This window comes from Kryptolebias marmoratus, linkage group LG5 (genome assembly GCF_001649575.2).
Source record: "Kryptolebias marmoratus isolate JLee-2015 linkage group LG5, ASM164957v2, whole genome shotgun sequence".
In the NCBI taxonomy this organism is placed as follows: Eukaryota; Metazoa; Chordata; class Actinopteri; order Cyprinodontiformes; family Rivulidae; genus Kryptolebias; species Kryptolebias marmoratus.
Genome location: NC_051434.1, coordinates 3,945,871 through 3,959,680, shown reverse-complemented (window position 1 = coordinate 3,959,680; position 13,810 = coordinate 3,945,871). Strand labels below are relative to the sequence as shown.

The following is a 13,810-nucleotide window of genomic DNA, read 5'->3' as shown; positions in this document are numbered from 1 at the left end:
CCCTCGGTGATTCATAGCCTGACCGGACTGCCAAACAGAGCTCACAGCTGTTCGCGCTTTGATAAGAGATCTCATTTAACAAGCTGCCGGTGCGAGCAGCTGGTAGCTCTTTATTGTCAGGATGAAAGGCTGCAGTGGGACCTGGGTCCAGAGACGACCACAGAGGTTCGGCAGCTTCTGGTGGAGTGATGCCATAAATCAACACACACAATTACACACCTATCAACTTAGAGTCATCAAAATATGATAGATTTTTGAAATGCTTGTCAATCGTTAACCTGATATAGAGCACAGGCCCAACTATAAAACCTGTGAAACCTACAGGAACAAAGTCGTATATTCACTCAGGCAACAAAGACATTTATTACCAAATATTGAAGTTTGCATGGTTATTAAAACTAATTAAAAGTCAACTTTTCCAATGACAAATTGGAAAACAAGAAAATATTTCACCTATACAATTTTAAGTTGCAAATATCACCCTATTTCAGTTTTAGACTCAAACTTAGTCTAAAAGTGGGTTCATATTTTCTGTAATTAATGGTAGAAATTGAACCAAGTTCCCACTGAGGAATCAAACCAGGAGTGGTTGGCCACCTTTCAAACATCCAGCTCAGCCTTCTGTCTCTTTTTACTTTTAAAAGCAGCTTTACGGGGTTTCTGCACTCTTTTACATCTGAGTGATCTGTGACATGACAGTTTGTTAGTCCACCGTGACAAATCTGTTAATTGTCTTTCTGTTAGCACTGTCTCCTTAGTGCCAGCACATCATTTCCACACATCACCAATGGTTGCCCATGGATTACTTTAAAATTGAAATTAATATTTGCATAAGCAGGACTGTGTTGATTCAAGGATTTATTCATTTGATGACTCATTGGCTGAAAATCTAGCAATCAGGTGAAATATCAGCATGTCAGATTATTGAAATTTAAAGCACGGTAGTTAAATATTTCCAAAGAAACGCCAGTTTGGTCAGTGCAGTTTTAGTTTTACCATATTTAGTATAATTGTTCACTCCTGTTCACTGTGTTCAGTGTTTCACCTCTTTTCCATGGTTAATTTTACTTTCTGTTTAAGTTTGTAAATCATGTTCATTTGTTCACTTCTGCCCTGTCAATGTTGCTAATTAGCCCTCTTTAATTAGTTCCATCTGTTTATATTTTGATTGATTTTATTATGTATTCATTTATTTTAAATCAGTGTAAACGTAAAGCAGGCCTACATCTGTCATGTTTTGGCCTGTTGAACTTATTGTTTATTCAGGCCTCCTTCATATTTAATAGAAAAAAACCCTGATATGCTTTTAGGGAAAGCACAAAAATAAAATCAGCCTAAATGTTAAAGGTCTTTGCAGGGTTTTGGTGAGGTCTTTAGGTGCATTGTGAGCACACAGCGGGCTCTCCATTATGCACTGTAGAGCAGAACAGAGCGTGATATGAGTAAAACAAGGCTGTGGTCATTTTTTTATCGTGGTGAAAGCATACTAGGGTCCTGGGTGGAGTGTGTAGAAGCGTGGTAGCAGCGGCAGCAACATATTCGTGACCTGGGGCCTGTGCACAGTAGGCTGGCTTGGTTGTCAGGAATTTGAAGCAGGACTGGTCATGCTGGCCTCATAGCTGTGCTACGACTAATCCTGTGACAGTTTCATGGAAACAACCTATCGTAGACATGAAACCTACACTGTAGTGTCGAGCTGATCTTATAGCACATAGCTGCATCCTAACATAGTTTTACAAATTACTCATCTGTAAACATCCTAATTATATAGCAACATATGTTTGCTATTTTAATGTAGGCATGACAAACTTGTAGCATAATTGTTCCAAAGATAAGTAGACAGAAATACATTTAGTAAATATCTACCCAGGTAGACTAGTTCTGCATCAGTGTTTGTTTTCTGTAAGTCTTCTTATTATCTTACTCTCTCTTGTGGCTCATTCGTGTTAAACCCCCTCATTCTTTCTCTAGCCTTCATACTGTTGAATGCAACAAAGTCTTTGAAGATTTGACACTGTTTTCATCATTTTCATCCTCTTCTTCTTAATTTTGTCTCCATCAAAAGCTCTGTGTGACGGCCTGCCACAAACGTCAAGAACTCCGTCTTTGTTTCTCCTCAAAAGAAGCCTTTTAATTTGAAGGCCCATCATTCATGGACATGTTTTTGTTTACTAGTCCCCAAGCACCTTGTGTATCTTTGCTGCTCACCTTATGTACAGTGACAGTGAAAAACAAATCTGCGATTTACCTCTGACTATAGAGGTTTAACTCCAAATGATCAAAAACAAATCTGCTGGTGCTTGAAGCACTGGTATCATAAAACACGGCTCTTCAGTGTTGATTGGACAAGTCAGTAGTTGCTTCATAATTATTTCATCAAATGAAAAAACAAACAAACAAAACATCAATATGTTGAAGCATTTCTGCAGAGCTTGAGTCACTGACACCAAGTATGAAAGTGTGACAGTAGTATGGTAGCTCTGCTGCGTAAAACCTGATTTCAAAAATAAATCACTCACTCAGAAATTAATATGAAACAGTATTGTCAATGAATGTTATGTCATGGTTTTGACAATCTGCTAGATCCCAAACTTTAGTAGTTTGTGAAACTTTTTTTTTGTTCTGTAGCTATTTAAACATAAGGAAAACACTGCACCATCCATCCATCCACCATCTTCTGCTGTTTATTCAGGACCCAGTCTTGGGCCAACATCCTGACCAGCGATCCCAGCCATCTATTCCAGCTCATTAGGAAGGGGACACACACACACACACCTACACACACAGAGGAGTTTCCAGGCCAGCTGTGAGATACCAACTCTCTAAATATTTCTGAGTCAGTCAGAAAAACTGAGTCAAAGTCAGAAGAAATGAGTCTAAATGAAATGAACAAATCTCCTTATCTGGCTCCTTTTGATGTAAAAGGAGCAGCAGCTCTACTCTGAATTCTTCCTGAACAGCTAAGCTCTTTGCTTCATACCTAAGTGTTAGTCTGACCACAACCTCATCAAATTTACATAAGCATATATCCTCATACTTTCCCTACAGCACCCCTTTATTATTTCAGAACCATTCAGTAGAAAGAGGCATCTTTTGCATCAACCATTTCTACAAATTATACTTTAAAAGCTGTTTCTCAGAAAATCAAAGGCAAAATTAAGTTGTTTTTCCTTACCGTCTCTTCGGCTCGGTCTCCCTTCGCGCTGATGTAGGTCAGTCGATAATGACGGACATTTCTGGAGTCCACAGGCTGCCACGACACCCGCATGCTAAATGTGGTTTCTTCATTGATCCTTATATTCTTCACCCCATAACGGGGAGCTTGAAGATCAGAGAGAGAGAGAAGAAAAATTAATAGATAGATGAAATCACAGGGCAGATACGAGTCAAATAACTTATAGGAGCAGAAACCCATCACAGAATGTGACAAAAAAAAGAGATAATAAAATGTTTTGACATTTATTTTACTCCACGTTCATATCAGTGTCTTGTTAATATCAAAACCTTTTCCCTGCAGAAAGTATCAGAAACCCCCATGATGGACGATAAGCTTCCTGTCTAAAGACATGAGAATAAATATAAAAATATTATCAGTGAAACCAAATCTGAAAACTTCTACTCATTTTTTTCTCCTTAATCTTTAAGACAGATTTACCCTATACAGCACTTTTTCAAATGTAAGGAATCATAGTAACACTTATCAAATTACTTTTTTTTCTATTATCAGATATGGAAAATGCCTTTACCGGCAACTGATTAAAATGTAACAAGGAAGATCTGCAAAGTCAAAAGCAGGAAGAGATGAAAACAGGGAAAAGGAAAACGGCTCATCACAACAGCTGGAAGACTTACTTGCTACTACTGTGGTTGTTGTAGCGACAGTAGTTGTTCTTTTAGCTGAAAATGACAAAAAAGTATTCAGTTAATCTGCTTGAGGAAGTCATTTACTAATTTAAATGGATTGCAGAGTATTTGTTTCAATCCTCTGGCTGGTATTTTGACTCACTGGGTAACAACAGCTGATAAATAAATAAGTCAGGAGACTAAGCTATGAAATTATCTGCAGCCTTTCTGAAAACTGAGCGCAGACAGAAATGTCGGAAGTCTTGAGATAAGGAAATATTTGATTTACCGGTGGTTTCTATTAGAACCACCTCATCGCTCTCAACCTCGTTCCCATAGATGGCGGCCAGGAGGACTTCGTACTCTGACTCGGGACTTAGTCCTTTTATCAGGTAGGTGTTCACATTCCCGTTCACCAGAACCTGAAACAGAGGAATTAAACTGGGTTAAACGCACAGATGTGCAGCTGAAAAGCCAGAGATGATAAAAATGAAAGGCTTACAGGTGAGGCAAAGCCTGATTTAAAACTCCTTCTCTACATGTCAACAAGAAACATCTAATTTTGGTTTGATTATTATTCATTCGATGTGAAGGAGAAACAATCAAAATGTGTTTAAAACAACAACAACAACAATAATAATATTAATAATAAACTTGGTTCAAAGCACTGTGAAGGCAGATTCAAGATTTATATAATGTTATATAATAAGTATTTCAGTACATTAGAGGTGGAAAAAATAAAAAAGGGTCAAAAGTTCATTTTGAACGGCACTACATAATCATAATAACTTTAATAACAAACAAAAATCAGTGAAGCTAAATAAAAAAAAAAAAAGACCAAATACAGGATTTATTAATGAAAGAAAGAAAATCTTACTTGGAGAGCAGAATATTAAGTAACATAAAGTGAAACAAATGTGCCAAATAAATGCAAAATATCGAATTAATGAAAATTTAAGCAGGCATATGTAAAATTATTCCTGGCATGAGCCCAAAAACCCATCATCCTCTGCTACAGATGTTGGCCAAAACAGAAGAACGACGCCTCGGTGCAGGTTTTAATTCCACTGGGTACAAAATCAAAAGACCCAATCCTGGAGACCTGGGAGATTTAAAAAGGTTTGTGAGATGAAAGGACCAAGCCGAGCTCAAAACACTAATCATAACCAGCAAGGAGTGGGTCGAAAATGGGTCAGCTGATGGAGACAAACAGGGTCATCTTTGAGACGAACTCCCAAAGGACGAAACACGAGCGTGCGTTTAGCTTTCTACATAGAATTAACTGAATTATGTTTAGCAAATTATAAATAAAACCATGGCTGTTTTTTTTAATCATGAGGAAAAGAACAAGACATGAATCAGATCTGCATAATGGAAGTGATACAAATAAAATAAAATCTATCTAATCTCTTATAAGTGACGGTGATCTGCAGAAAAAACAGCAGATTTTTTAATGTTGTAACTCTGAGAGATGGAGCTAAGCGAGGACAAACAGTTCTGACTTTGTAGGAAAAAAATCCAACTCAATATTTCAGACCTGCAACACTACAAAGCTTCAGGTGTTTCTTTTTTTTTTTCCTGGAGAATAAAAAGGATGAGACAAGTCATACTGACAGTGTAAAGGAGTGAATGACTGAAGCAGGTAAAAAAGTAGAAAATCTGTCTACTCATAAAACCCTTTCTTTATTGGATCTCAGAAATGAAACCCGGAGGTTTTTTTTATACTGTGGTCATTTTATTGGAGAGCTTTTAGGAAATTAAATGGAAAGTGGTGGAATCACAGGCTTTCTAGCACTTTGATCATTTTTCTGTTCATTTGAACTCTCATAACAAACCTTTCATTAAAATATGTGGCGCTGCTGCTTTTCGACAGATCATTTCTTCCATGTACTTTCTGACAGACCTGAAGGGGGAATATCATCCTTCAAATCAAAGCACCTCGTATCACAGAGAGAGTTTAATCCTATCTGAGTCGTCATGAAGAGCCTTCCATTTTGAGTTTCCTGAAATTTGAAACTGATTTTTGAAAAAAAGAAAGAAAGAAAGAAAAAGAAATAGTTTAAACCAGAATAAACTTTTGATGCAAGAACGCCACAGTTCAGTTGAGGCTCCTTTCTGAGGTGGTGTAACATCTTTCCTCCAGTTGGAAGTATGAATGCATTAATCTGCTCCAACTACACCCTTAAATATGAGATTGATTATGGAAACTGTTCATTAAGTTGTAATTTTAGCCATTTACTAAGAAAAAATAAATAAATTTGATTTATATAGTTTGATGTTGAACTATAATTACATGACACACTGCAAGGAAATCTTTTTTTCAAGAACAGAGTTGCAACTCTTCATCAGAGCACAAATCACAGAGACTCCTGGTGAAAACGGGAGGAAATGTTAGACTTTTCAACTCTAGTCAAAATCAGTTAATAAGTTATTATGAGAAGGCAAAAGCTACAATAAGGGAATTCTAGTCTATAAGTATGGGCGCCTCATTATGTGTTGGAATGAAGGAGAAAAATCAGAGAATTAAAACTATAACAACCTACTGTGTCTACATAACAAACATTAGGGCATTAGGGTAACAGTATCATTAGAAAGATGTGCTTGGTTGGTACGAAGAGATGGCAGGCACTAAATGCAGGAGGTCAGGGTTCAAATACTGTCAAAGTTATTTATGTTTTGCTGAAAAAAGAAAACAAAATATAAGTGGCAAAATGTAATAATTTATTTAACTATAAAAACAAACACAGACAAAACTTTTACATTAAGGCTATATTTATTTTAAGCTTAGCCTAGACTTTTGTTCAGCCAAAAAGTAAACACATACAAAGAGCTCTGGATTTAAGCAGATATAAAACTCAGCATGAAGGAATTTAAATTCCTGCTTTTTAAATAAACTTGTGGATATCTTGCACTCATATAGCATGATATCACTCAATGTTCTTACTCTATTATGTGTGATTCATGGGCAGAAAAGAGGCAGCATAATTTTAAAGTTGAAAAAGGGATAAAAGCAGTAAAAGCAATTATTTTGCACCTGCATCTGTTTTTTGCTGTTTGAATGGAGAGCTAGTAGCTAAAGGTGTAGCTGAGTTGGACTGAACCAACTCAGAGCTGAGGGATGGGGGTGTAGAACTTAGTGGTGGTTTTTAATATTGATTTCCTTTTTTTGCAAGATGTGATTTATCACTTTTATTTTTAAAAAATGTAAATATAAACCCTGATATGCTTACACAAATTAATTCTGCTCTAAAATCTAGAAATATATGGGCAAAAGTATTTTTAAAAACTAGTGTGTGTCAGAAATATCTAATTTATTAGCAATGATCAATTAAAAATGTTGTTCCATCTATTTATCTAAGATACAGTGGTTTGTAGATGGATGGATGGAAAAATGGATAAAGAAATAGAATAAAATAGCCCATAAAAAAGACTTAGTACCCCAGACTTTCCTGTCATGGAAATATGCTATAACACCTATACAGACCTCCTCACTGTCTCCTCCATCGGTGGGGGTCCAGATGAGTCGGTACAGAACCACATCAGACGCCGGGTGTCGCCATGACACCCTGAAGCTGTCTGAGAAGATGTCGCTGCTCGTCAGATCCTGCGGGTCGGGGACGGTCTCTGTAAAATCACCAACAGTCTGCACTCATTTGGAGAAGTTGCACTTTGATTTACAAGATTATCTATCGGGTTCAGGAATCAAACTAAATACAGTTTGTTTTTGCTCATACTTGTGGTGAAGCTCTCAGTCACAGCTTCAGCTTCCCCTTCGTTGTAGATGGCAAAGACACCGACTGTGTACTCCGTCAGGGAGGTCAGGTTTTTAAGCACATACGTTGTCACTTTGCCAACATCTACCTGTACACACAGATCCAAATAATATTAACACATTTTGGTTATTATTTGTTTTGTTTTTGTCTTGTAGGACAAGTAAAATGCTTGGACAGGTATTTCGACAGGCACTTCAAACAGCAGAGAACTGCAGGATTGGCTCACCTCATTGGTCTGGACCCCCTTGGTCTTGACGTACATGATGCGGTAGCCTTTCACCAACCTGTTGGCGGACTCCCACGTGAGCCGGGCGGAGCTGTGGTCCACCTCTGTAAAGTCGAGGTTCCTTGCTGGGATCAGTGGTACTGAGGAATAAATAAATAAATTTAGAAAAAGGTAGAGTTTGATTTTAATTTGCTTGTGAGCCGTTTTGTCTGCAGGATTAGATAAATATCTCATAAATCACTGGACAGATTTTAATGAAGCTCTCAGAAAGTGATCACCGGATGTACATTTACAATTGACTGACTTTTACAGTCAGCCTCATCAAAGATTGCCGCTACAGCTTAGCAACCTTAGGAAACAAAAAAAAATGATTATAAGTCAGTCAGTTTTACACGTATTGAGCTAAATTTGGTGTGGTAGCAGCTGAGTGTGTTCCTAAACCCACACCCCAACATAAAGCAGGAGATCGAGAATAATTTTAACTTCAAGGTTGGACCAAAATGGCTACAGCTCAATTATTTCTCAGCTTAAGATGATTGTAGTCCAAATTCCTGGCACAAAAGGCACATAACATCAAACTGAAACAAAGTAGATGATATCAGGGGTCAGGATTTCAGACTTTGTTCCTTCCATCACGCACACACACACACACTCCTGAGGTTAAGAACAAGACTTATTGGACTCTACTATTTTAATTATAAAGTGTTCTGAACCTCATTAGATCACTCCCCACTCCCTCAGGCTGTGCTTCAACTTCCTCTCTCGCTGTAATTCTTTCTCACCGCCTCAGAGGTACTGCAGAGGTCTGGAAAAACCTCTCGGCTTCACCGTTTTTAAACTCAGCCGGGGAATCAAATTACTGATTTGTTTTCTGAAAAGAAGAAAAAAAAAGGAGCAAAATCCTGATTGTCCCCACCATTTCTTCACCTCAATTATACCGAGGGTCAGAGCAAAGACAAACCAGCACAGAGATAGAGACTGAGTGCGGCGGGGAAGGAGATACTGCTACTGCTTTTACTGTATGTTGTGCCTGGGTCAGCAGGATGGGAAATTAAAAAGTTGAAAGACAGAAAAGTCTGCAAAGTTTTCACAATATATGCCTCTGTAAAAATATACACCAGATTAAACGACTCATTTATGTGATGCTGGAGCTCAAGAGTTTTCTTAAGGTCTCTGCAAGTGGAAGTTTTCCAGAAATAAATATATATATACAGTATATTGTTTGTTTTATATAGGACAACTCTTTTTTTTCTTCAGCTTGTCATACTTTCATAAAAGCAAAGAGAAAGCCATGGATTACAGCACATCTCCAATGTTTTAAATAAATCCCATAATGTGTGGATGCTCAGTCAGCATTCACAGTTTTGTTTCCTGTTTATAGTTAAAATCAGACGCTCTTGATCTAAAACATTTGCATGAAAGGCAGCGAGCGATATGCATTCCTTCAACAAATGTTCAGCCTTTAATTTTATACTATAGTCAGCCTGCAGTTTTTTTTGTTTTCACACAACCCCTTTGAATTATGAAACAACCTAAACAGAGTGTTATTACTTTGATGTGCAGTGAAGCATAAAAACTCTGGATGTAAAGATCTGCAAACCTCCTGTTCATCAAAGTCAGCATGAGGTCTTGTTTTGGTGAAGCTCTATTGTGTTTAAACTCTATCATACTGAATTTTTCATCAAGGCCATTTGCATCTGCAGTGGCCTCTTTACACTGCAGCAGTCATCAAAGCACATTTTGGGTTCACAAAGAAGAGAGAAATCAGTCAAATGACACGAGGAAATGAGGGACGAGAGGCTTCTGGGGTCTGGGAGAGAAGCACATTAAACCTCCATTTCCTGCCCCGTCCAGCTGCACCAAACCATGTTTGATCAAAGATAACAAAAATAAGATGGAAAAAAAACACAAAACATAAAAAAAGTATAAAAAAAATCACTAAAAGCTTCAAAAAGATATTAAAGTATTTGCAGCTAATTAAACAGAACTGAGCAGAAACAATAACTCAAACAATTAAAGGCAATATGCATTCCTTAAATTAGCTGTGGCAGCCATCTTGAATTGGGTTGGCTCCATAATTTAGTCACTTGTAGATGTACATCCAATGCTTATTTTCTGAAAGTTTTACTAAAATCTATCTAATGGTTCAGGAGATATTTTGCTAACAAACAGAGACCGTTGACTTTGATAGTTAATGACAACTGATCTGTCAGCAGTTAGAGTTTGTGTTGAGGATGAGTCTCAGCTACTACCACACCACATTTACACTCCATACCTGTAAAACCGACTGAGTTAGAGTCATTTTTGTGTTTGCTAAGGTCGCTCCCCGGCCACAGAAAAAAACCTGCCACTGTCTTCTGACGTTCTTATTTGACCTGCATCCAAATCCTTCCACACGTCATAAAAACATAAACATGCCCTGACTTAAAGCCACAGGCCTCAGTCTTCAAACAAGACTTTATAACACAGAAATTTGTCTAAACGTTGGGGGAGTTAGCAACAGAAGAGTGGAAAACGTTCTCTAATCAAGGTTTTAAAAAGCTCAAAAATGAGATCGAGGTGCAGAAAATAAGTAAAAGTGGAAGCTGGAAGCCAGCGCCGTGCAGTGAGTTTGGCACGGCAGGCAGCTGGTTGTGTATAGAAAAAAAAAAATTAAAAAAAAAATGCCAGGACATGACTTTGGCTTCCTGCAGCTGCGCTGGAAAAGCTAAACAAGTACAATCAAACACGGTGCAAATGAAAAGTAAACAGAACCGCAGCAGCTGATTCCACTGATTAGAAAATTTTCAAGTAGAGAGCAAAAGCTAATCAGGGAAAATAGTTACTGTAGTGTTTGGGTTAAAACACCGTTATCACATTCCTGAGTCCTGTTCTGCAGAATTTCATAAAGAAATCAGCTGAGATTGCTGAAAGTAAGTGATCTTTATACAGAAATAAACACGCTTTCAATGAGGTGTTGGTTTTTGTTTTTTGTTTTTTTTTTACAGTTGAGCAGCAGGCAGCTGCAAGGAAATCTACATGAGGAGAGGACAGCAATGAGACTTTGTGAGAATCTTTCACATGTCCTACAGAGTTTAAAACCTTTCAATCATAACTCATTAATTAGGTTCATATTTCTGTCTTCAATCTGACTTTTTATTATTTGGTAACATGATGGGTCTTGTTGCTTTTAAAAAGTCTGTTTCACATTAACCTTTCTGAAAAAAGAAAATCACTTCATGCATAAAAAAATAATAATAAATAATGAAAATAAAGGCCAAGCATTTTTTGAATGGATGCAAATCTTTGAACTGAGATCATCTTATGCTGAGAAATGACGACTAAAACCAGCCAAACTTTGTATTAAACCCAAGTCTGGTGTTAGCAGGCAAAAGACAGCTAAACTGAAGGGTTAGGGTTAAAACACACAGCTATCCGCCTGCTGCCGATGACTTTAGACAACAGAATGAGGCACTGAAAGGTTGAAAAGCTGGAGGTAACTGAGACTCACATGTGGTCTGCTGGCTGGTCATGGGGTCACTGGCCTCCTCTCCATACATGGCGTAAACTGTTACCGTGTACTCTGTAGCTGGAGTCAGACCCTCCAGCTCCACTTCATTCACAGAGTCTTCCACCTTCACCTGAACACACACACACACACACATCCATTTGTTGTTCATTTATATTGATGCATCAAACTTGCTCATGTTTCTGTCTAAACCAGCTCTGATTGCTGCATAAGAGATTTTCTGGATGGAGATACAAACTTTCCTCCAATCTTCAAGGACGTGATTATTCACGTAATGATGCTTTTCAAACATCAATACAAAAAAAAATAATAATAAATTAGGCCTCAACTTCTGTTTTTATTTTTATTTTTCCAATGTAAGAATAAAATAAAATCTATGAAGTTTATTTTAAATCTTTCTGGAATCATGTGATAGTTTAAGACCTGGGTGGAGAATTTATTTATTTTTTCCCCTAAAGGCCACATTTAAAAGCTGCACTGTTTGACTAACAAGCTAAAATTTGCCAAATATAAATTTAATAATTAGCTCTAAATATAACTTTTATTAGCTGCCTAGAGTAGACATTAACTGGACAACAACAATCTGAACCAATCTGAACTAGATATTTAATGTAAAACAACTGCATCAATTTTTGCATTTTTAAATGTGCTGACATGACGGTAACTCCTAAATCTGTCACAAACTCTGCTACCAATGGAGAAACTACACTGCAGCCTGCATACAGTTACATACACCTACTCGCCTTCAAAGTAAAAGCTGGTTTTAAAACAAAGCAACGTTTTGGATTTGCATGCAGAATAATTTGATTTCTGATTTTCCATTGACCTCTCACAGGCTGGATGGAGGCGGCTCGTTTAAGATGCACATAAGTGGTTTAAGTCATCCTTGAACTTAATTACTGCAGGCTTTCTTTGTTTTTTGCCTTTTTTGATGCAATAAAAATATTCGGTCTCCCTTTCTCTCTCTTTCTTGGTCTCCCCGTTTGTATTAAATCCCATTTTACTCTGCTTGGACAAACTGGCTTGAATCAAATTGCTAACTTTCCCAAATGGCCCGTGAGTGAGACCGACACACGCTGAAAGCAGCCAAGCTCGGGCCGTGACATTTGAGCCCCAGAGCCAAGCTCATCTTTGTTGCTGGAAAGCATCCATTTTAAATCTGAATTCCTTTTTGGGTTGTTTTTATTGCCTTCTACCTGCAGGGGAACGCGAAGGCAGGTATAATGAGGTCTAATGGGAGTGGAGGCAGAGCACTGGCTGTTCCTTTTACACCTCATCCTCTTCTGGCATGCATGTCTCATCTTCAGTAACTGGCAGGAATCTTTGTATTTTATTCATCATTTTGCAATTCAGTTCTGATACACGAACACAATCAAACAATCAGTGTGTGATTGTCTAGAAATTGCTTATTTTTTGAACGTGTCAAAATATTTTTTTCTCTGTCTCTCTCTCACTCTGACAAACAAAAGCCATTCCACAGCTCAGGCATCACGGCTGATTGAGGCGTTTCTTACACCGCACTGAACAAAATTATGATGACACCATTCTTTATCATTCTCATTTTTAACGCTGCTGTTATAGTAAATGTGGCAACAGACACCTGATTAATATGCTGTACACAGTCCTTGTTAACTATGACCACCAGTTTAGCCATTTCATTCTTTTATCTATGTTTCAGCTGTCTTACATGAAGTAAAAAAGTCTGTGTTTATTCTAAAACAGAGGAAAGAAACTGAAAATATACAATTTAAAAGCATACTTGTAAAATCTTCCTATTCATTTAGAAAGGTTGATTGTTGAGGTTTGGGAAAGAAAAAAAAAAGATTTTTCGACATTATCTAAAAAGATTTGGACTTTTGAGAAGTTTGAGATCTCCTGTTCTAGTGGAATTGTTTATCAGTGATTGTATTTCCGTCCTCGTAGCGCACGCTCCACATAAAACCAAACCCTGCCAAACTTCTGACCTCCTTCTCATCTCCAGAATCCTCCTCAGTCAGCGGGGCGTACAGGATCATGTAGCCCGAAGCCCCGGCGGCAGGCTTCCAGCGGACCCTCATGGTGCTGTGTGTGATGTCAAACAACTCCAGGTCGTTCACCATCGGCAGGGCCACTGCAAAACATTACAGGAAATCTACGTGATAAAACCAACATCCAACAGCGTCTTATTAATGTAATAAAACAATGAATATAAAACAAACACATAAAAAACAAGCAATGATTGAACTGGAATTACTGCACAAGTTTAAGCTAAAAAATAAAGCCAAGAAATGTGGTTGTCAATGTAATGAAGAGGTCTTCATTACTGGGACTATTTTTTTATAAATATAAACTGTATAGCACTTTAAGAGCACCTTTGCACTTTAACTAGCACTTTAACAAGCACCTTGTTTAGCACTGCACTTTAAGCATGAATTTGCACATAAAGAACCATTTGCACACAAGAAGTTTTAACTATTTATT

General features: G+C 37.6%; 1 protein-coding gene across 6 annotated transcripts in view; it reads right to left on the bottom strand.

The window, feature by feature from the left end:
* The window catches only part of LOC108246367 (collagen alpha-1(XIV) chain), a 142,477-nt gene that overhangs the window by 70,586 nt on the left and 58,081 nt on the right, over positions 1–13,810 (bottom strand). For all 6 annotated transcript variants that reach the window (XM_017433865.3, XM_017433866.3, XM_017433869.3 and 3 more), the window contains 8 exons: positions 13,315–13,460; positions 11,333–11,462; positions 7,843–7,982; positions 7,578–7,704; positions 7,328–7,467; positions 4,133–4,265; positions 3,853–3,897; positions 3,176–3,321 (listed from right to left, as the gene is read on the bottom strand). In XM_017433865.3, the coding sequence (XP_017289354.1) occupies positions 3,176–3,321; positions 3,853–3,897; positions 4,133–4,265; positions 7,328–7,467; positions 7,578–7,704; positions 7,843–7,982; positions 11,333–11,462; positions 13,315–13,460 (1,007 nt within the window). The remainder of the gene's footprint in view (positions 1–3,175; positions 3,322–3,852; positions 3,898–4,132; positions 4,266–7,327; positions 7,468–7,577; positions 7,705–7,842; positions 7,983–11,332; positions 11,463–13,314; positions 13,461–13,810) is intronic.